The sequence below is a fragment of the Paralichthys olivaceus genome, chromosome 4, assembly GCF_024713975.1.
Source record: "Paralichthys olivaceus isolate ysfri-2021 chromosome 4, ASM2471397v2, whole genome shotgun sequence".
NCBI classification, from domain to species: domain Eukaryota; kingdom Metazoa; phylum Chordata; class Actinopteri; order Pleuronectiformes; family Paralichthyidae; genus Paralichthys; species Paralichthys olivaceus.
The window spans coordinates 21,871,466-21,895,949 of record NC_091096.1 but is presented as its reverse complement, the minus strand read 5'-3'; the positions used below and the strand labels follow the sequence as shown (position 1 = coordinate 21,895,949).

Genomic DNA, 24,484 nt, shown 5'->3' with positions numbered 1-24,484 from the left:
TCTGTCTTGTGTGTTGGAAAATAAAAGCATTTGGTTTCTTCCACGTCACCCGCTTCCCCCTGTAGAAAACAGAGCTCTCTGTGGTTTTACAGGGACGGCACATACTCCAACAGCAAACCCTTTAAACACATGGACTAAGAAAAGGGGCCTCTATTTAAAAACCTCCAATTATATTTAATTGTAGAAAAGCACGGCCAATTCTAGCCACACGGGTGTAAGCTGAGCTTGCATTGTGACTGGCCTGTTTTCACTGGGGCCAGAGCACCGACAAATGGAAACCTGAAGCTGGAGACAGAGAGAGAGGGAGGGAGAGAGAGAGAGAGAGAGAGAGAGAGAGGGGCAGAAAAACAGTGAGTGCAGATAATGAATGAAGGAGAGAAAAAAAATTAGACTGAGCGAAAGAGGGTAGATAATGAGTGAGAGAGGGAAAGAGGAGGAAAGGAATTAAGAAGCCTCCCTCTTTTCTGCCCCCCTTGTCTTGCGGTGCAGGGTTATTTTTAGCCATGATGTGGAGCAACACAATGCTGTAAAGGCAATCATTTCTGCTGTGGCAGAGTCATTTCTCACCGTGACATCTCCGTCACAGCAAAGGAAAGACACACACACACACACACACACAGGAATTTTACAACCAGTATCACTGTCAATATCTTTGAACTGAAGTTGTCAATAGTCAGTATGTTGTACTGATACCCAGTCTTTGGGGACGCAGCCTCACAACACTGCATCCATTGATAAACCATTGACAGCTGCCACAGCACAGCTGGAAAACAGTTATCTTCAGCTATACTGTGAAATCACCCAACATGTAACCTTGTTTCTGTCTCAGATGGTGGTGTATTGTAATTTATACTTCCCAGAAACTTCACAAAGGTCAAGTGTATCACTTTTCAGGTATTCTCATTTTCACACACGTGTTGCTGTGACAACAAAAGCCTCTTCTCAGATGGCAAAGCCTGCTTATCAGCAAGAGTGTCAGTGTCAGGTCAGTCGTGGTGGGGATTAGCAGAGAGGAGATGACCTGGATAAAAACAAATCATATCTAATAATAGATAAGAAAATAGCATCTGATCATTTTCTTTCATATACGCAACAATGTGAAAATTGCAAGAAAATGATCCTCGTATGGTATTACTTGAAGCCCTGCATTACTATGCAGAGTATAGGATTAAGACAACAAAGCCAGTATATTCTTGGATGGAATATATAAGTGGAGCATGAAGCCGGTGATTGGAGAGGAATATCAAGGAACTATCATATCAGCTTAAGAGCAGCACTTACTATGCAAGGAAGAGTTTTGAGACTAATTAGGCGGACACAGGACGGAATACTTAGTGAAGGAGACAGCCAACAGGCTGGACTACAACACTGAACCCTTTACCTATGGAGACGTTTTACTTAAGGAATGCAATCTGAATGTCGGTAAGGGATAATTATAGAGCTGGGGGAGGGGGTAAGATTGTGAAAAAAAAACTTGACTGTTCAACATTAAAGTCATGCATTCACAAAAAACCTAGACAAATATTCTGAGATTGAAGTGATTCATTTACAAGAAAAAAAGCGTTTTGTCGTGCAACCAACCGCACACTGTGATTTGAGCCCAGAATCAGTTACGTTTGAATGGGTGAACCTAAATGCAGGACACAGCTTCAAGTGAAAAAGTGAAGATTTATTGGGGAGAAGAGGAATCTGGCAGCCCTACACTGGGGGCAAAGAGGGAATGACGATTTGAGTGAAGGAGCCAGAGAGTGTTGAGCTGTGAGCAGGGTCAGAAGCCTGGGTAGTGACAGGGCAGGAGATTGAGTGAAGCTGGACACCTGGAGATTCTGATATGTTTGTATGTCTATAAACACTTCATGTACATCATATGTGCATATGTGTTTTTAATATTGCCAGCTAGGCTTTCTAGTGAAATATCTAACCAACTTACATTCAAAACCTGCCTCACAGTGTAAATGTGAAGGGTTGTCTGTCTCTACCCTCCACCCTCTATCCAAACCTGATTAGTTGTATTTTCAGTATGTTGTCCTGCATCAGCCTCATCACATGACCTTGTGTGTCTCTTGTCTCAACTTTATGACGAGGTTTATCCTTACCGGTGATGAGCTCTCGAACCTCCATGTCATTGGTCTTCCTCAGCAGGCGGACGAGAGCCGGGATGCCGTCGCAGTTCTTGATGGCCACCTTGTTGTCATTGTCCTTGCCGTAGGAGATGTTGCGCAGGGCACCGCATGCTTTGCGGTGGACTTCAGATTTGGGGTGGTCCAGAAGCCCCACAAGAACAGGGATCCCCTTCAGCTGACGCACGTCTTTTTTAATCTTGTCGTTTTCATAACACAGGTGCTGCAGGTAGGCAGCGGCATTGGATTTGACTGGGTCGATGGGGTGGCCAAGCATGGCGATGACCTCGGGGAGGTCTGGGTCACGCCAGCGCGGGTCCTTGCGGATGCTGTCGATGGAGGGTGAACGCCGGCCAACCATGCGGTCCAGACTGGCCATGCTCCCCCTCTCTGGCTGGGCCAGTGGTGCTGAATACATGCCATGGATATAAGGGTGGCGCTCATCGATCAGCTCTGTCTCGATGGGGTCATCTGGGTACCCTCTGGAAGACAAGAGAAGAGAGGACGGTGAGGACGGGGGAGATGGATGAGGAAAATGGAGGGTGACTCAGACAGATTTGTCTGAGGGAAGAATTAGTTAGCCTCAGGAAAGACTATGAGAGAAGCCAACTGAGGTGAGAGCCACTGACTAATGAGGGGAAAAGCGAATGCAGAGGAGAGGGTGAGTGAGAGGTGAGAAGATGTGGGTGATGAAGGGAGAAAAGGAGGGAGTGCAGGACAAAGAGTGAAGGGAGACATGGTGATGTCTAAAGGACTGTGGTGCCACAGTAAGCAGCATCCTCCTGATTATTTCTCCCTGTGAGGTAGCAGCAACAAACATGGCAGACTTCAACAAACATTAGGTCTGAGTGAGAGTGATTGAGAGACAGAAAGATATAGCACAAAGAAAACTAGGGAGTTCACAGAGAAACACAGACAAAGGCAAAACCGAAGGAAAGTCCTCTGAAGTTTTTCTTTTAAAAGAAACCAACACAAACAGTAGAGATGGGATTGATGACTTTTCCTTCAGGGGACATGGGAACGAGCTGTGCTGTCCCTGCAGGGAGGACTATGAGCCCCCATGATCCCCTCCAGGGCTCCCTTTATTTGAACACTGCCGAACACTGGCATGACATCGCTGCTGGCATTAGTATCATTGTCACTCTGACTGTTTAAGCTATAGCTATTTTCAATAATGAAATAAGTGCTGTCCACTGGGTACAGGAAAAGGAGAGGAGCTTTTGAGGGTTCATGGTTCACCTCAACAAATCTCTATTTACAAAGCCTCTCAGAGTCTATGATCTACACTCTCTAGTGCTCTTAACTCCACAGTCACCCTCATCAATTCTCTATTGGAACATGGGCAAATATATATGTGTTCAATTCCAATGACAGATAATTTGTTACTGAAGTGCAGGGTACTTATATTACTTAAGGCTCTTTAATCACAGGAACGATTTTTCTCTTGGACAACAAACTCCCAATATGGAGTCAGGGGACGCACATTTTACAATGTCAGGAAAGTGCATAGAATATTTTTCGAGAACTGAGTTGTCTGAAGGGATGGGAGAATGGTAGGAAAAGTTACGACATGGGGAGAGGAATTTAATTAGGGTTGTATACTTTTCCGCAGCCATTCCTCACACCCTCCCCTCAGCTTGAGACTTGTTTACCCTTGTTACAAATTCCTCCTCTCGCCATCTTTGATGTATGGTTAGTGGTGCAACAGAATGGTGGCCAAAGATTGTGGTTGGCAGGGATTTCCAAATTTTAATGAGTTTTCTGTTAATTATGTGTTTTAACAGTTCTTCCCATGCATGATCGGGGAAACTTAACTTCAGTGTAACAAGTATCTAAACTCCCAGGTCAGATGTACGGAAATAGGATTGATATAGACCAAGTGAGGCACCTCAGCAGTCGAGTACTGACCTGTGTCTATGTGCTGAATGCAGTGTGTACCAAGTTAGAAGAACTACAGTGGTGAATGGCTGTGGCCAACTTCGGGGGCCAACCACTGGGTGTCATGGGCACAAGTCAAGAACAAAAATCCTCCTGACACAACTAAACTAAGCTAAAGAGGATCTGGAGTATCAGGACTGCATCAGCTTTGTGGAACATGTCCGACAGCCAGAAATCTCTACAGGCTGCAAGTTACCACAGTAAGGAAGAAGGGGCCAATCATGAGCCTAATCACAGCACGTCATTTGGAGAAGGACTGCTTCTCTGAGGTCTGGCGAAAACCCTGAAGTGCATGAAAGACTCTATGGAAAAAGATGGAAATGTGCGTGTGCATGTGTGCACATGCTGCTGGTTACTAAATGCTTCCTTGTGCACCAGATCTAAAAACAAACTTTCGCTCAGATGTCATCATCCAGCTTTTCAAATGCTGTGGCACATTGGACATGACAAGGCAAAGGGAAGCAGGAATAACCCTCTTAAAGAAAGAGCAGTACACAACACCAGCATCATCGCTGTGTGTGTTACATTCAGTTGTATACAATACATAACCCCCATCTCTTCCAAACATAACGTCGCTCTCTCTTTAGCTTCCTCCCTCATTATCTGACACACTGTGTTTGTCGTACACTCTCTCTCACACACACACACACACACACACACACACACAGACACACTTCAACACACAGATGAGATGTACAGTTGTGTAGATCGTGGCTCATTTAGATCTGGGCCGATGGGATGGGGGCTTTTGGTAAAGCCGGCGTCGTGAGGCTGAGTGAAGGGAATGTCAGGATTTGCATTTAAATTGGCGCCATTGTGTGTACAGGGTGGGGTGTATTCATAGGATGTGAAAGGGCTCTCCACCGCCAGACACGATGCTCTGAGCATGATTACAGCAGATCACTCTCCTCATTTTAATTGAGCTGCTGAATGTCCAGGGCTATTTCTGTGTTTCTGTGTATCGCTCATCTGTGGATGCATGGGTGCGCTTGTTTTGTTCTGAGACACAAAAGAACAGAATAAAAGATAAACAGATGCAATCGATATGAGATGTATGCATGTCCACAAACTTCAGCATTAATTTGCTCATCTGGGCTTTGTCACACTCTCACAATTCTTCATCTCCCTCTTCTTACTTTCATCATCCTACAATCGCGGCAGTGCCTGACCCTCTTCTTCAGTAGGCCCATAAATGAAGATAAACTGAAAAGGATTAGAGACTTAGAGGAAGATGTTTGCATCTCATATGTACACTTAACATCCCTGCAGAGTTTATGAGCACTTCACTGACAGCGCCTGCCAAGCAGATTGCTCATTTTGAATTATGGGCAATAATTGTTTTATGACACTAAAGAGTCTTTGTGGCAGGGAGAAGAAAGATGAGGGAAAAAACAGTGTTTACGTCTTGCCACTTTCTAATTTCTAAGGCTGCTTTGACGGCATTATTCACTGCCACCACTGCTTGTTTTCATTCAATTAAAAGGATAGTGACATCGCTTAGAAGTTCCTTCTATAATTTAGGGGGCACTTCTGAGAAACCTCAAACATGACATAAGGGAAGTATAATATTAAACAGAGCATTTGGCTCCAGTGAAAGCCTCTTGGCAGGATGGAGGAGGGCTGAGCTGGCTAGTGTCACACCACTTCCACAGGCTGCTCCCTGCAGACACCACTGGATTAGAAAGAGACCCCACCCTCTCAATTAGGCAATGGGTGAACGTGACAAATATGTCGAAAGAGTGTGTGTGTGTGTGTGTGTGTGTGTGTGTGTGTGTGTCTGTGTGTGTGTGTGTGTGGTGACCCTCGGATAAACGTGGGCAGGTGAAGCTGAGCTGGGTCGCCCGAAGAGATGAGCCATTAGAGCTTTAAAGCTTTAAGACACCCCAGTAGTCCAGCAGAGTTCAAAAGCAGCTATTAATCATACAAACACCACACATGGGGGAAAGCGAAAGAAAGAAAGAGAGAGAGAGATCAAGACAGAGAGAGAGAGAGAGAGAGATGAGACAGACGTGCATTATCTGCAAAAGCAGGGACGGATGGAAGAAAGAAGCCTGTTCTTCCCTCTGTTACAACAGTAACCTCAGAACCTTGGCAAGAAATACATCATCATTCCAATGCATATGCTAACACGCAATGGACTCCGCAACAGCAGCGGCAAAATGATTGCCTGGCGCCAATCTAGGAAGCCAATTTAGCACTGAACATCATTTTTGTCGGCTAATAATTGAGGGCTTGCGATTCAATGATAAACTGTAATTAAACCACTTTAATTCCCAAATTCATTACAGCACTTTGGACTTGTCATTTCCTTCTTGAAGGAATACTGATCAGGGCTCCAGACTCACTTTTTACATTGGTTGCATCAGCACATAATTCAGGTGCACCCAAAATTTTTCACTGCATCTTTTTGTATTAGGTTATTATTCCAGTGTTTCCTCTAGGAATAGTGTGTGTATGTGTGTCTTTGTGTCGCTCTTCACACAGACAATCACATTTATTTATATATAAATCAATGATGTCGGATACACACACACAGACACACACACACACACACACACACACACACACACAAACACACGTTTAGTTTAAGGATCTGAAACGATGGGGCTCTTCGGGTCATTGTGTCTAAATATATGTCTCATGAACTCTGGAGCAAATCAAACCAACACAAAGTAAACATCAGTACTGTTCAGGTCTTATAACTTGTGATAAGAGTTTGTTGTTAAAGTGTAAAGTGAGCGCAGGTTGCCAATGTACCACCTATGTGTGAGTGACAGGGGGTAAGGCCAGCTCGGGGCCTGTGTGAGTGTGTAAACTCTGCAGAGGAGATGAGATGAGGAAGCCACACAACTCGATCAGGAGACATACCAGTTAAATGTCTGGCGCACCAGTGCGATCAAGGAACATTTTTAGCTGCACTTCACAAATGGTTGCACTCTGAAACCCTGCTAATCACGGTTTGAGCTCGCAGTGGAGCCTTGACACTCTGGGAGGGCTGACTGTCACCTTACACATGCTTATAGTATAGTGATGTTTTAGTGTTTTGATGTCAGCTGATACGAGTGCAGAAGAAACATTTGTGATTTATTTTCTGCTGCAATTACTCAGGTAGTAGTAAGTCATGTGTGGCTGCGAACGTGCGTGATTGCGGATGGGCATTCACGTGAGCAGCTGTCTGCGCGCGCGTGTGTGTGTGTGTTCCTGAAGGGGTGTATGTGGCTGTTAGGGCTGTGTTGTGACACATGTAAGGCAGGCTACAAATTGCCTGTCACAGCAAGTGCCTCTCACTTGGCGGATGGGGGAGTGACTCATTTTCTAAAGATGCAGCTTCTTATTGACTGTGTGTGTGTGTGTGTGTGTGCGCACATGCATGTCAAAGTGTGTAAAGACAGTCTCAATCTGCTTTTTTGTGCCTTTTACACATCAGTAAAGGGGCCTTTAAATCTAGCTGGGCTCCGAAAGCAAAAACTACTGAACTGTCAAGATGCCAGCAAACCTGGATTCAGTGTCACCACTGATCCTGACAAAACAAAAAGCAGACACACACACATTCTTCCCAGCGTCCCTGCATCTCGACGTCCTTAGCTCTATTCCTTGAGATCTGTCTTTGGGCCCAAACATTTTTTCCCCTCAGATTTGAAGGAAAGTGCAGAGAACATGAAAATGTCATCTGTCACAGATCACTGGTCAAGAAGAAGTCTTTAAAAACACACTTCCCTCGACTTCAAACCCCTGGTTCAATTGACTTGAGGCTGGACATTTGTTCTGGGTCCCATTTGGGAAGCAACAAAATTATTGGAAGCTATTACGAGTCAAGAGTCCATTTTGGGATCTTATTGTTGGAGGCTCAACGGCTTTCTGCGAGCTGGAGCCAGGGGTGATACTACCCTCAACAAAGGCTGCATAAAGAAATGGATATAGGCTTAGAGATTATTGATAAAATCTTCCAGTGCACTCTCCGCCCGTTCCCTCTTTCCCCTTCTTCCCTCACTTTTCACATCGTCAAGCATTCTTGGATCATTTTTTAACATTTTACACATGGTCACCATCCATTTGCAGGAAAACAGCACTCAAATATTACTTTTTTTACTTAAATCCTTTCTAAAGCACGAAAGAGGAGAGGAGACATCTGTTTACTTGTGCAGTGTAAAGTACAAGGCAAGTGTTTTGAACAAGCCCGATCTCCTCTTGTTTCAAGGCAAAGTCTGAACACATATGAACAAGAATTGTCCCACTTAAAAAGAAAATATGTACGCTCATGCACTTACACACCTTCAGCCTTAACACAATCTGTCAGGTTTATAAGAAGTAACTCCTGGTACAGATAAAGATTAAAGGGATAGACCGCCAGAAATGAAAATTCACTCCATTTAAGCATTGTGTATTTGTCCTCACCTGACTCTGGGCCCATCACGGAGAGGTTCCCGGTGGGTGCGACCCCGGTTGGCCCCCTGCAGCGTGCGTCGGTTGGCAGTGGAGTAGTCGGGCTCCAGCTCATATGGCTCCTCCTCTTCAGGGCCCAAGCTGCGACGATCGTCCTCCAGGCCGTACGGCTCGGCCTGGAAACGCTCGGGCTGGGAGCGGTTCAAATCCACAGTGCTGCTACCCATAGGAACTTGGGGCTGGGCAACATGGCCATAGTCATCCTTACGAATAGGAAGCGTGTAGCTGTTCTCTGGCCGGTAGCTGTTGGGCATGTAGGGGTAGCGAGGCGGCCGGAAGTTGATGCCACGTGACAGGCTGCCGTAGTTGTCCGTCAGATCGGCGTAGCCATCATGCAGGCCATAATGGCGAACGTACTGGCTCTCAGGTGCCTCGCCATATGAATCATTGTAGGAGTTGTTGTAGGAGCGCGTCAGGGTGGAGGTTGCTTGAGGCGTGATGAAGCGGTCGCCTCCATTCTTCATGTAGCGCCTGTCGATGGAGTCGGTGTAGCTGCCCAGTGGAGACGAGCCCTCAGGGAGGGGCAAGCCGTCTGGACCAAGGGGCACCTGACGCACTGTCCGTGTGGTCACCGTCTTCACCATCTTAGTCACCTGGAGGGGGGAACAGATACATCCGTTAGTTTGGATCCAATTGGCATGAGGACATGTCATATTCAGGCAGCACACACATAGAAAACCATAAAAATTACACAAAGATATGTGCTTAATAATTATGACATTGTGTCAGAATGGCACAAACTAAAAGGCTGACAAATAAACAGTGTCCAGATTAAGACACTTATTTCAAGTAGTTTCATGTAGAGGTGAAGAAATTCATCTATTTTAGGTCAATTATATTAACAAATCATTTTTAATTAATTCTCCACCCTAGAGAGAATTGTGGAGGATTATAATGCAGTAAAATGATGATTAAGGATGATTTTAAGGATGAAGTTGATGAGGTAATAATTACGATCCATCATCAAAATTTAAACTCGACAAAAACGACGTCATTGATTACATAAATACGTTAATTTGTGCAACACGTGTCAACACGTCGCATGGGAGGTGGAGAAAAGAACATTTATTGTACTATTATTTTATTATTAGAGTACCCTCCAGTTCAATGTGTAAATTAATAATAAACATTGTTGAAATACTATTGAATTGTACCTTCCTATTTTATGTTGTCAGTTTTTGACTCCATAACGACATTGATACAACTGCTGCTCCTCATAACACATGTGAGAATTATGATGTTTCGGATGTTTGCTTGAGGAAATTCTCTCTGAATTTATTCGATTACCCCTGATCTAAAGTGTAGGAGTTTTTAGTCAGAGACTGAACAACATGGTGTTCTGTGAGCTCTGCAAATCTGAAATGTCTTATCGCACTCATTTTACTCTAAGATGATTTTTGATAGACTGCTAAATAGTGTTTTGATATTCCCCAAGAAGTTACTTAAATTTTACCTTTGGTTTTTATTTTGTTGTTGGACAGTTTAATGTAGATTGATATATTAATTTTACTTAAATGGAACATGGATATTGTAATAGACTGTAAAAGGCTGGTAGCAGTTCAGACTGGGCTATTTTTTGTTTTGGAATAAAGCCTTGCAGTTTGTTTTTTGTCAGAGGAGGATGATTTAATAAATATAAATGACACAATAATTTTGATAAATTCATTAATATATTAATCAAGTAATAAGAATGAATCGTTAGATTAACTGAAAAAATAATCGTTAGATTAACCAATAAAAAAGATCAATAGGTGCAGCCCTACTGGCTGAAAGTGCAAAATGTTAGTACACATACTATAATCTGTTGTAAAAAAGCAAATAAACACGGTTGTAACTCTAAACTCAAAATGCTGCATTTACACTGAAAGTGTTTTGGTTGACTGAGTTTCCTGGATTGTGCTGTAACAGAGCCATCTTGAAGCACTAACGCTCCAGTGGACCTTGAATCCTTTACGTCCCAGTGAGAGTGGAGCAGGGAGGCATCACACTATAGAGCTGGAGGACTGTGATGACCAGACCTGCATGTTTTTATCGTTCACGCTCACTTCATCCAAAAGCCAAGCAACTCTTCCTCTGCTGAGTTGGATTTGAGAATTGCAGACAGCAACTCCCCTCCCTCCCTGAGCTCTCCACTTATACAGAAACCAATTTGCTGCGCAGTGAATTCTGCTGTGGCCGATAATTGACTATTTTGTCCGCAGCTATAAATTCATCTTCAAAATTAATGAGGTTGATGAAAATTAATCGTCATCAGCAGGAGTGCAGGTCTGATGTGGTTCGTGTTGCGCCTGACAAGGTGCGGCAGAGAGGTTCATTCCCACTTGATGAACACAGACCGACGGAATTTCTTGTAGAACCCCCCAAATAAATAATTCAAATCTTAAAAATCATTCTGCTCATTCCTTGTTTCTGATGGGTTTCATTTTGAACACCAGCCATCTTCATTGTAATATGCCTTCTTTATTTTCCCATCAAGGCTATAATTAAAATTTAATCTGGAGCGAACGAAGGCATGTAACAACATCAAGAAACCACAACGAGGCATTTACCATCGCGAGAGAGGAGGGTGTCGAGAGCAAAAGCACAAACCACATACCGCATGTTTCGCAACGGCATCCTCATTAACTTGGTTAAAACAAAGAGAAGTCATCACTGTCCTTGTTTCTTGATTACGCCCCGACTGTGCACCACATAACAAAGCCTATTTCAGGAACGCCAAGGTTCATTTCCATGTTCAGAGTAATTACTGAGTAATTTACATTTGTTTCTGATGCCATTCTGCCTTGGCTATGCACAGTTAAAAATAAAGAGCTAATTTGCTTGATTCACATTAGCTAAAGCCTACGTATGACCTCGGAATAACACACTCACTTCCATCCTCCGGATTAACAGTGATGAGCTGCAGCAGAACTCAAACTAGGCTGTTCTGATGTTGGGCCCTGATACTAACTCTGGGCCTGAAGGGGACTGCAACAGCCGAATGTCAGACCCCTTGTGAAGCCATGACATCAACATAACAACTGTTGTTTAATATTTTACATTTCTACTTGTTTTTTTGATATTTCATTGATTTTTCTAGGCAATTTAGTCTGGTACCTGGCATGTAACCTGGAAAAGAGTTGTGTAACAGGTCAAAATATACTTATAGAATAGTAAAGTATCATCACACTTATATTGTCACATATCATATTCAGTTGTGGCTGCAGGAGCTGAGAGCAGCTACAGCTCCAGTATTGATATGACCAGCTGCCTTACACTCACAGCGTTTTTGGGCGATTTGCAAGGGCTGCAGAGAGAACCATCACACAAGTTTCAAACACTCTTTGATGTAAGCTCAAGTTCACAAGGCATTAAACCATCACGCAAGGGAGAGCTGGGGGGGGTTGGGGGGTTAGCAAACCCTCTAAAATATGCTGAAGCTGAGTAAACAGGGCTAAAAGAGAATTGGTAAGATGGTGGAGCGTGGAGCGTGTGTCTGTATATGTGTGTGTGCACATCCATGAATGGCAAATCACGACTGCACTGGAGAGTGTGCGGGCAGAAAAAGAACAACCACAGGCAGTCACACACAGGATTTAATTGTTTACCAAGCTGGTAAAAATGGAGGCAGCAAGCGTCAAAGGGACCACTTTACAGCTCCATAAGAGGTTTCACAGCCTCTGTGGCATTCATTTTATTGAGAGCTTAAACGGACATGGTGGCCAGAGGTAAGCGGGTAAAGGATGAGGGAGTCAGTCGTGTTTTTAGGCAAACTGTGATTGTGAAGCCTGCCACCAGTGGAATAAGCGCTGATGACGCAAAGTAAAAAAAAAAGTAGTTCTCCATAATGATAGCAAACTATAAGTGGTGGTGGAGGGTGGGGGGGGGCACTGACATGAAGGTGGGGGCAGGTGGCAGGCCTGTCAGTCACCATCAGTGGGTGGTAGATTCAGTGGGTGATTGGTTTTTGTAACTTGGAACTGAGGGGATGGGGGGGGACAGAGCTTTCAGCAAACTGCTTGAGATGACATATTGCATCTACATCAGCCCTGTTGCATTTCCTCTATGATGGTTTGGGAGTAATGACACAGCCCTGCACACATTGAAGCTGCATGAAGCTGTTTGCTGCTCAAGAGAGATTATGGAGCTTTTGCTGTGCTCCAGAAGCTACTTTTTGAAATCCAATTCCAAAAAAGGTACTTGTGAGAATAAATTTATATTCGTTCTTCTTTTCTAGTTAACAGTGACTCCTTATTTCTCAGGAAAGTTGTACCTGATGTAACAACCATTTGGCTTTTTGGAAAAGTTAATAACGAACTCCTGCCTGAACAAGGTCGGCTCCCCAGCGTGAGCCAGGCAGCTAAAGTGTTTTTATTTGTCGGTGTGGTCTGTGCTTCGACTCTCATTAGCTCATATCCAGAGTAAACGAGGAATGCCGCTTTTATTGGCTTAGCTGAGCTCTTCCTGAGACATGACTGACATTACATTCATTGGTCTGCCAGCAGTAAACGAGGGCTGGATGCTCGCCAAAGGACAGCATGGCATGCTGGGACAGGAGGATGGACGTGCATCTAATTGAGTGCGTACATGTGCTCGGACTCACACACAAACACACCCGTACACACACACAGTGAAGTAGCCTGGGTAATTCCCTTTGAGAGAAATTGATTGAAAACGTAAATAGAACCAGCAGTGAATCTGCAATTGAAACGCCATTCATACTGAAATTGACCTCGACCCCCTACAAAAACACACACCTCTCTTTTCACCAACAGTCCAACTAGTAATATTGCTCATACTAAATCAGCTAGAAACATGTGTACAACTGAAAAGTTTTTTTGCCTGCAAATCAGGCCGATGGGAGAAGCTGTGTTTCATCTTCCAGCAGTCAGATAGGGGATAACCATCAAGGGAAAGGAGTGCGTTAGCATTAGACAGTGTGCCAAGAGTTTGGTTCTGAAGAACAGATAAGCACATAAATAAAACTGTGAGCTGCTGCAAAATGATGAGAGATATAGAAAAGGAGAAGGACGTGGGGGGTGTGACACTAGCGAGTGAGTCAGAGAGAGGAGATGCAGAGAGGAAAAGAAGAGAGAGGAAAAGTAAGGAAGAGGGGTTTTCTCTGTCTAAATTCTCAGCTCGGTCGGGATCCATTTGTCGACATAGAGACGTTGGCTTCCAGAAGTTCACCCTGAACATTGATCTGCTTTTCTCCTCAAAGTGGCTTCAGGAAAACGGTCAATCCCTCCTCCGAGCAGGACAGTGGCTCCTTAAAAAGAGTGTCCTTCCTCTTTCCTTCATGGCAGAAAAGTCCTTGAATAGTGGGATGTTTTAGTGTTTTCCTGTATGTGTGTTACTCCTAACAACTTCTTAAATGATATGAATGTGTGGCCAATCCCCTTGCAGTAAACAGGCTGGAGGGCAATGGGCCCTTCCTGATGAGGGATTAGACCAGGCTTTTTAATTACAGACTTTCAGTCTCAAGCGTAGAAACTCCACACAGCGCTCCTCTGGAAGCCTTCAGCAGCAGCAGCAGCAGCGATTGACAGGAGCTGCATTCGAATCCCAAGCAACATATTGTCTCAGAGTGCAAAGGCAAAAAGTTGGAATGTCAAACACCATCCTCATTTCCAGGTTGTCGTAGATTTGTTGGATTTTTGTCAAGTTTTTCAAATGTAGATCTGCTGTGTACTCTGGATGGAGTTCTTCTCCATGCACGGAGAGTGACGCATTCAAATTGTAGAAGTGAAAAAAAGCAATGAACAAGCACACGCTGGTCCGATGAGGGCGCAGATTAGTGATATCAAATGGGATCATTCCTCAGTATTGGAGTTGTCTCACATAGCCAGACTTATCTCTACAGCGCTGTGTCAGTGCTGGAGGATCATTCTGCTATAAGGGAAGAAACAGAAATAGTTTGTATTTCTCAAACCAATCACATCCTCTTGGGTGGTGCTAAGCCCATGAAGCAGCGAAGGTGCTCCTGCACAAGAGAGTCAGAGGGGAAATTGTTTTTGTGGCACACTTACACGTTGGTTTGGGATCACTTTCATTAAAATGGGATATTACCAGGCCAAAAAAAACAATGCATTTGTATTTGGGAGATTTAAAACATCTACACACTCGAAGGTCCGATGTCCCTAAAGCAGGAGGGGAAGAGAATGTCACCTCCAATAGGTGCCCAACGGCAGGCTTATAGTCACAGTTTTCAAAGTGCTAGCAAATCATTCAGAGGAGTAAATGTTGCTTCTATTTATGTTTTTAAAATGATCATGGAGATTCTGGTTACCATTTAAAATTATAAGACAAAAAACCACACCCAGCAATAAAAACAAATCTGAATAAAAAAATGTCACTGGCATTGTTTCTCCTTTCACAGGGATTTTTTCGCGTGTCCTCATGATTTAATTGTGAAATTATACCATAAATAAAGGCACTTTTTAATCTCATATCATTACACTACAGTGCAGATATATGTGTTATTGGTGCTGAGCAGGGTTCTTGAGGGATTTCTTTGTACTTCCGACAATGTCATTGAGGGATGATGAAAGATAAAATGGAAAACAGAGAGACAGAGAGAGAGAAAAGACCATGCAAAAGAAAAAGGAACAGCGAGAATGAGCCTCACCCCAGGAGGTGGAAGCAGCAAGCAGTGACTTGTACTTTAAAGTATAAGACTGTAGCATTATTTGGCTTGTGATGAAGCAGACTGTGTTGTGCACTGCTGCTGCAGCCTGTATGGGCAGACACAAAATGGTGGCGCGGTGGGCGAAGCCATACTGGTATAAAAATCCACTCACCTTCAAGTTAGCTGACATATCCTTACAGAAAAACAACAGAACATAATAGAGGACAAAAATCAACAAAAGAGTATCAAAGAAGCAGAAAACTAAGGAACTGGCTCATAATAACACAATAATCAAATAAAAAAAGCAATGAGAGGGAGATGAAACCACTTTGGGCTGTGGGAATATGGGATTTAGCGTTCTTTACGATGAAAGTCTGGAAGTGGAGGTACAGAAACTCTGCGGCTGGAAAACACTGATCTAAAGCCATATTTTGAAGCAATATTAAAATAGATCAAAGAGGATTTCTGGGTTTTTGCAGCTAAGATTGCTTTGGGATTCGTGTGCCTCAACAATGCAACTACTCTGCAGGATCGTGCTGATGTGTGATAGTAGGTACCAGGTTGATAAAGCTCAATAACGAACACACCATCAGTTTTATCTGCACCTCAGATATACGATAACATTGCCCTACATCAGCCATTTGTTTTGAAGCCAGCAATTGTATGTGCTCTTTTTCTAGTATTTATTTAACACATTGATCTGTTTGTCAATGCACTGAAACTAAACTGAGAGCGCCTTTGCAGTTACCTTGGTTTCTGTGCGCCGTGTGGTGCCATCGTCAGAGGTGACCACTGAGACGTGGGAGGTGGGGGTGCCAGGGTCCTCCTCTATGGTGACCGTCTCCTCCACCACCTCCTGCGGCTCCTGCATCATGGCCAGGGATGTGGCGTTACTGGGGCTCTGCTCCTGCACAGATGAAGGGAATAAAAACCTGTTATACAAGACTGCAAGATTTTCAGTTCTTACACAACAAGTAAAAAATATCAGCAAAACAACCAGGTAATCTTCCATTAATACACAGCGAGATGAAACTTTAAATGGGCCACTGCAGCAACAAATGATATTTGAATACAGCGGAGAAAAATAGAGCAGGAATAAGAACAGTGCAAATTAAGGGAATTAAACATGATGCCATCTATAATTTCCACTGAGACACTGGAGCTTCAAATAGTGGGATTGAAAATGTGAAACTCAGAACATGACTAATATGTTGAAAATAAGTATTTTGCATTTTAAAAGGATTCACCTTGTCAAAGTTATGCAATCAATGAAATATTTGGACTGAATGTGTATGGTTGCAGGAGGCTAACAATTGATGACGAATTAGTTTCTGAGGGTAATGGCCAATATTTTGAGACTTCAGGTGTAGACAGCGGATATCAGGGGCAAGACTTCTGTTCACCGGACACTTTACACACACACACACACACACACACACACACACACACACACCTCTTTTGCTCTCCACACAGACTGTTTAACTGCAGGTAACCAAAGCCTGCTCAAATGTTAATGGTCAAACTAGAAACAGAAACTAGAAGGCCTCTGACTCCAAAATATTGTCCTTTACCAATATTCTACATTTTCACATGCAGAATCCTCTGGATTCTAACTGGGACACAATACAAACCCATGACACACCCCATCACCTTGACTAGGTTCCACAGAGCAAGGTTAATAATAGCACCTAAAATAAATCGTTTGTAAGCTCACACACTCTTATCGCCTGTATCATACACAAGTAGGAAACTATAAAGCTATAGTTTTCTTAGTTTGTTTCTAGTGCTGACAGTCCATGATTTATTTGGCTCTAATATTATATCCAAACACTGCAATGCAGGGTAGCTACAAATTCCCTCTCTCTCTTGATACTTCAAATTGAGTTAAAGCTTCTTTCGAAGTAAGTAAAAGGCTGGAGGACTGTTTTTGATTCATGTTTCATTGCAAAGGCATGAATTCGAAGAAAAAGTGTCCATGGGCTAAGGATGAAAGTGAGTGTGCAGCCCCAAACCCAATCCACCTGACCATGTGTGAATTTGTGAGAAAAATGTGCTTCTCCCTGCATTTCCTGCTGATGTAAAATGATATAAAGTCCATGGTTGGAGGTGCAATGCCATGGCGTGGCATGCTGCTCTGCGTGAGTGTGACAAAATTACAGCTCTCGTAACTGAGAGGGGAAGGAAAACACATGAGGCAATCTTTGATAACCAAAACAGCATGGAGCCAGGCGAGCCAGAGGAAATCGAAAGTAGTGGAGAGGGCGGAGGGGGAAACAGCTGGAATACGACAGTGTAGTGGAAAGAGGGGAAGAAGGAGAAACAGGGGGCTGTATATTTATCATCCAGGTAGCTGTGACTGACCCCAGAGATTTTTTTCAGGGTTTTTGGAATTTTCATTGTGTTAACATCCTGTTACTTCAACTGCCTGAAGAAATGTATTCATATATGTGACAAACAAACAACACATAGATCTTCGTAATGCTTTTCAACTTGTTGTGATTCTGCAGCGCTCCCTCCTATTATCGTAACAAACTCTCCTTGTGTAGAAAGACAGTGAAACAATCACATCTTTTTTATCCAACCAATTAGAGCAGATTGGTCCGACTCAGTGAGACAGAGTCAAGGCCAAGGAGAGAGAGCAAAAGGAAAAGTGTCAGTGTTGTACTCTGCTGTGTTTTCTTAAAATACTACAAGCGCTGCCTCATGGAGGAAAGCCTCTTTTCGTCATGTCTTTGAAGACACTAACAAGTGAACAATTCTCCATTGATTGGCCAGCTCATCTCGAGTTTCAAAGCTCCGCAAAATCCTCATTGATCGTAGCTTCTTCTTGCTGATCAGTCAAAAGTTTGCACTTCTTATGTTGGGGATCTTTTCCCACTAATCCGTCAACTCTTCGGCCTCTTTATATCCCTGCTGGGAAAAAGACCTGGTCTCTTGTGCTAAGCGTCTATGCCTCAGCTCCTTCAGCTGCACAGAGAGCATGAAAACTTTCTCTATTTACCTGCTCCACTCTATCCACTGACTGAGAGTCAATTAGCACTCTGAACTGAGCTGAGTTAGGTCATTACACTTGGAAAGAGGGCTCATTATTGGGGTTAATGACGAGAAAGGCTATGTGCTGCATAGAAAGAGGTACATTTATCTATGCTCAACCACTGGTGAGCTGTGGAAACACATTTTATACAACTGACCTCAAGCTAAACAGCACGACTCTGCTGGGAAGGGCCTTTCCAATGGTATTCAGAAAATGTCAGTGGTGATTAGTCATCTTGTTCTACCCAAATATAAATGTGAATTAACTTTGTGACTCAGTGCTGAAAACAGCAACACATCATACCTACATCTCGAAAGCTCAATATGTGGACCCACAGGCCATTCAAACAGCAACACGTAATAATACCATCAAAATCCTACACTAACACTGCTCAATTAATTGGACATTAATATTGATCACATATTTTGCATTCACACAGTCCAATGAACACTATCAACTGTAGTATTGATATTTAAAAGGTGTGCTCTGCTCGTAGAACACTCTCCTGCATAGACAAATGCAAAGCGTTTCCTGAATTAACAGCCAGTCACCAGGTTAATTGAGATGTTTTGGTTTCACATTTGGGAAACTGTCACGCCACTGCAGCAGCAGTTCGGAGTAACAAGAGAGCACAGTAACATATTTATTTTTAATGAGCCTATATTTTGGGTAGATTTTACTATCATTTTGCTGCCAGGAGATTATTATTATTTCGATGCAAAGATTTGAACTTTGGCAGGAATGAAGCACCAAATGCAGCAAAAGCAGTGCTGTGTTCATTTCAATGAGAGTGTGACCAAAACATATTTTGGCAATAATGATGAAAATAATTGTGATAGTAATTTTGGCCTTACTTGTGCAGCCCCATCCTACACTTGTTTTAAATACAAAGTACTTGGTAAAGCACTTGACAGAGAGGAAGGAGGCATCCTTAGAGGCTTGCTGACAAACTAGCTTCTTGATCCAAGCTTAATGTGGTGTCGCTCGTTCACTTCCTTCCTCTACGCTCGTCCTCCTGTGCCTCTGTGTGCACTAAGTGAGAGAGTGGAGTTGAACTCGACGTTACAGCCCCTAAATAAATGATTAAAAGCCGTCTGGACGTAAGCTTGCACGCCTGCCTGCTGGTCCCAGGGGGGATAGGCGGATGATTCAGTGTCCAGGACGCTCGGTCAAGAATACCCTTTAGTCAAGGGCAGGAGAAGTGACGCACAGTGAGTTAATGGCTAATCTCAGAGAGATGAAAGAGGAAGAGGGGTACAAGGGAGAGTGTGGTGGAGGGGGAGGCAGTACCTTCTGGAAATGCTTTGAATTAGCCAGATGAATAAAGGTAATCTCAAGGTTAGATTGGTGAGTTCATGATCTTATGGCTCAGAATAAAAATGTCTGATCAGCTGGATCAGGTTAACAAGGGAAAGGTCTCTCTCAGCCCAATAGTACAGAGATCAATGATGTGTAAAGTTGATTATTTCAAGAAGGCACCAGCACTCAGAAGAGCAGATACCATCGCAAAGGCCTGACAGTTGCCTTAAATTCTATCAAGCCACAAATTGTACATGCTAATTGATATCCCTCCCTCAAATACCTCTGACTTTTTAAAATCTAAATTTATGCATTATACCCTTTTAAATTGGTGAATTTAAAACAAAAAGATGCCCTATCTCACAATATTGAAGAAAGTGAAAACAAAAATCCAGGATTGCCCCCTATTTGGGATCCATATTAAAATTCTATTCTTCTGCAGTTTTCCACAAATATTGGTGGTAATGCATCCAGTACATTTTGTTTAATGCAGTTAACTAACAGACAAAAAACGTTGGCAGAGGTAAAAATAAACACTTAGTTAAGAAGAAAAATATTTTTGGGAAAAATTTTGTCAAAAGAATAATGGCATGAAGAATCCAAGTTTATTTAAATGGGCTTAACGCTTTAAAATACATCAACAGGTATCGGCTTATGCCTTCATTAGGGTGCGCTGACACACAGAAACTTTCAAAGGTTTCTGTGTGTCCAAGGTTTCTGTGTGCATATTTAAATAAAGGCCTTTTACATTTTTCAAAACATGTTTAGTGACTGGACCGTGATTCTTCATGCCATTATTCTTTGGACAGAAGTTTGAAAAAATATATACTTCTTGAGATATACATCATAAGCACCAGTGGTTTGAGGGACACCAGTAGCCCTCCTGCCACCTCTCTCTTTTACTTAGTAAAGAAGCTTTATGAACCGAGGCAAGACTGTGTCTTGAAAAGATTGAAAAACATACAGGTTACTTAAGGTTACTGAACCCAAAGGACAGTTGTCATCTTGCCAAACACAAAAAGTCAGACATCCCAACTTGTGATGAGGAGAAAACTGCTCTAAAGCTTTTCCTGTCATATCACTTCTGTTGGTCCAGTGGCATCAGAGAGGCTGAGGTGTCAGACAGGGATTTGCCTCTGACATTGACCTATGGATTGTACAACCTGCACTTTATTCTGTCCGGCACAGTTGGCACAGACTGTAAAGAAGAGAGTTTGGAGGATAATGAAAGCTCACCTTTCAGATCTGTGACAGGAAAATCATTGTCTCAATGGATTAGAGTAGATGTGATTGTACTTGTACATGAACATAAAAAAGTAGCTACCGTTGCTACATTACATTAAACTGCAGTGTAGCATTATCTATATATCCACAAAAGAATGAGCGGAGACTTAAGCACTCAAGCTCATCAATAACCCAAGGATGCGATCGATGCCTCCAACAAACAATACCCTTGACAAAAGCCCTTAAACAATCTTCTCTGGATTATATTTCATTACAATAGATCACACAGGGACACACAGCTCCTTAATAGCGACTAATCTCAACTGTAATGGATCGCTGTACTGAGAAGAGAAAAGAAGGAGGAGTAAGTGGAATACAAAAGCAGGAGATGAAGTGATAGAGCAGTGTCAATTAGCAGTGGCCTGCTATCTCCCATCAATCCACACCCATTCATCATCAGTGTTCAATAAGATGCTCAGTGCAGTCTAAGGATCGAGAGACAGAGTAAGACGATGGAAATGTAAAGTCTACGCAGATAAGGGACGTCCCTTCCCTCAGAGGACAGAGTCACAACAAGAAAACTTCAGTTGGAGTTAAGGAGAATGAATCACTGCAGTAGGTTTACAAAGTGTACAAAAAGTACACACATGCTATTGGTGTTCTAGTGTAGTTACATGAAGAAAATAATTAGAGTGCAGACTGGAGCCTGACTGCTGTTACTATTGATATTTAACAAACATTGTCTGATCTACTGTGCGTAAACTTTTTCAAACTAAACATATGTTTTATTATTTATTTAGTCCCCCAACCTTTAACTTTCCAGTCATGGAGCAAGGTACATGTTAGAAATGTAATGATGTTAAATAACTAAAAAGAATGATGCACTCTGGTGGCCCAGTGGTTAAGATCCATATCATATAACTGTAATGTCCTTAGTTCTGTGTCCCTGCCCCTGTCTTACTGCCCTATGTTTCCTGTTTGTGTCTCCACTGTCACTATCTAATGATGTATCTGATAAGACTTCAAATGAATCATATATTCTCATGCTTTGGTATCAGAAACACCATTGGGACTAAAAAGGCTGTATTTTGTGGGTAACAACGATTTTCAATATATTGCTTAATTTCTATATCAATCCAAAAACAGTGTGTTTTTTTAAAACACTGTAGGAATACTACTAATACTTAGGAATGTTTTCTGCAAGTCCCTTCCTATTTGAGAAGAGATGTGAAAGCTCTGAAAGGTCTGATGCTGTCAATTCTGTCATTTGATACAACTGCTGCTATACAGCATTACCCAGCCTCGCATCCAACTGTAAATTCTGAGCACAAGTTCTCCTTGGGAAGTTATCATCATCACTCCCTGCTCTCGGCTGTGTAGAGGTTGTTGAGGACCCATGAAGTCGGAGCCTGCACACTTGTCTGTGCAAATTCACATAATAATCAATTCAACATGAGTGTGATGACTGAAATCCAAATCCAGTCAATAAATGGTAAAATCCTTAGATATATCTGGAATATTTTGATCAAAGAAATGTATCAAACTACTGCGGAAATTGAATCATACAGTTTTGATGGTGCTATAAACACCTTTCAGTCGGTAGCAAAAACAGAGCTGAGCTTCAACACCCAGTCTCATATGCAGGATAGTAATAATAACTTAACTTTTGATAAGGCACTCAAATGACACAATAAAAAGCAAGAGAGCAAATACAAGAAGTGATTCCTATGATTTTTTTTCCTTGTGTCAATTATTGTGGGTGTACATGAGGACAAGTCTCCCACTCACTCCTAAACAACCTCAGAAATGATATCTATGCGCCTTGTCTGAACACAGTGGGTGTTTTAAGTCTTACTTTCAGGCTGTGACAACAGAAACTGTCAGATGGCCACCTGGTCGTGCATGCCAGCAGTCACCTTCCTTCCTGATACACACAGACAAAACATGCTCCATCTCAGTCTAACCTGTGCACGGACTAACAGGATTTCACTGCGGAGACATGCCAGCAATCATTACAAGGCTCTTGCACAATTAATCCTCCAGCAAAGATCGTCTGGCTAACCTTGGGTCGTCCAATTTCCCATCAGCCCCTTCTGCCTCTCCTAGCTGCTCTCTCGGCAGCCCTACACAGCGAAGAATCATGTGAGGAAATCCAGAAGAGAGTTAGGGAGCATGCACAAGTATAGTGCACCAGTGTGACCCATAAAACGAAACAGCGAACTGTGACCATGTGATCGAAACGTTCATCCAAAACAAAGCTTGTTTGTGGGATAAAGCAGAGGCAAAGGGAAGTCAAGTAGAGGAAGGGGAACTGGAGAGGCTGACAATGCATGGCAAAGGCCCAACACAGCATGCTATCCCAGGGTAAAAAAGGCGGAGGGGGTTATTCAGTCACATCCCAGGCCAAACAGGCAGGCCCCATCTCAGTTGCAGCCAGGGCAGAGGTCCCCACACTGGAATGATTGGAAATCCAACTGACCTGGCGCTGCGGTGCATGGTGATGATCTTTGTTGTTTGTGCATGCTTCAATTGTAAATATTCCACCAGTCAACAGTATGAAGCGAGGAAACGCACACACAAACACACACAAATAACTGTAGGGGAGAGGGCCAAAGCCTTCATGATGCAGATGGGAATGATGGAACCTTAATCTCTCCGTCTCTGGCGACTGATCCTGGGCCAAATCTGGGCTTCTCTCCCTCTCTCATCTCTTTCACGCTTGGCCTCCTGGTTTCAGACGCCTTCATCATTTCCCACCCTGGTCCTGCCTTTTCTACCCCTTCCCAGAAGCGCCCCCCCCCCAACACACACACACACACACACACACACACTCACTCTGCCTGTGTGCCCTTTTGTTCCTTTGCACCAGTGCCTAGAGACGGGACAACATTCGGGTTAGTCAGCACACTTGACAGGCTCAAACCGTCAAAGGCCGAGGCCACCTCGGGAAAATCTCACAACCAACTGCTCTGCCAAAGAAACCCTGCAGCTAAATCTTGATTGCTTCCCAACAGGGCATCGGGACCACATCACTGCAAACCCACTATCTCACAACAGATGGAAACCCCCAGTCGACCCTCTGCAGCACTCAACACCACCTTGATCTCAGGAAAGACTGATATTCCCATTCAAATTAGCCGGGAGATGTTTTGAAACGTTGGATAATTTCTTACATATGCTGTCAATTATAAACCCAAACATGGTTGCGCACATGGAGTCACATGCCACAAATGTTTTCTTCAAGGCATGGAGTCGGATTAGGGTGCAAACATGCAGAAAGTCACTCAACATTAAGTTCATGGTAGCAAAATAAGTTGCAGATTTTCAGTACATAATGAGGGGGAGGAGGATAATAAATAAAAAAGTAACGTCTGCGAAACCACTTTGGAGCCTGTGAACTAAAACTAAATAGCTTTGGAGAGGGGGCAGTCTAATGGCTGGGGTTTGATTATTTAGACAGTGGGTGCGGCCATGAGAGAGAGGGAGAGAGAGAAAACGAGGAATTCATGAGGAAGATTAGCGGTAGCAGGCCATGGTCGACGGGTGGTGGGCGGCTAGCAGGGCGGGTGGTTTTACCATGATGGCGTAACTCAGTGTTCCCAAAGGGTGGGTTCTTTGCAGTGCCCCTCCCCTCGACGTCTGGATCACTGTCAGCATGACTCTGTCAGAGAACTGGTGATTGGAGGGGGAAGAATGCAGAGCATTGAGGAGACTGTGAGACAGGCTGCCAGAAGCTCAGTTCATGTGAGGTCTACTGGAGATTTAGGGAGGTGGAAAGGGAACATATGTTCCACTTCCTGTCAGGCTACCAGTGCAACA

The 24,484-nt window shown here is 43.3% G+C and overlaps 1 protein-coding gene across 17 annotated transcripts in view; it reads right to left on the bottom strand.

Annotated features, from left to right (window-relative positions):
- Positions 1-24,484, bottom strand: part of arvcfb (ARVCF delta catenin family member b) — a 217,629-nt gene that overhangs the window by 63,900 nt on the left and 129,245 nt on the right. For 14 of the 17 annotated variants that reach the window (XM_069524213.1, XM_069524207.1, XM_069524214.1 and 11 more), the window contains 4 exons: positions 15,857-16,015; positions 15,281-15,301; positions 8,454-9,094; positions 2,097-2,602 (listed from right to left, as the gene is read on the bottom strand). In XM_069524213.1, coding sequence (XP_069380314.1) covers positions 2,097-2,602; positions 8,454-9,094; positions 15,281-15,301; positions 15,857-16,015 — 1,327 coding nt within the window. The remainder of the gene's footprint in view (positions 1-2,096; positions 2,603-8,453; positions 9,095-15,280; positions 15,302-15,856; positions 16,016-24,484) is intronic. The other 3 variants (XM_069524210.1, XM_069524211.1, XM_069524219.1) reach the window with 1 other exon arrangement.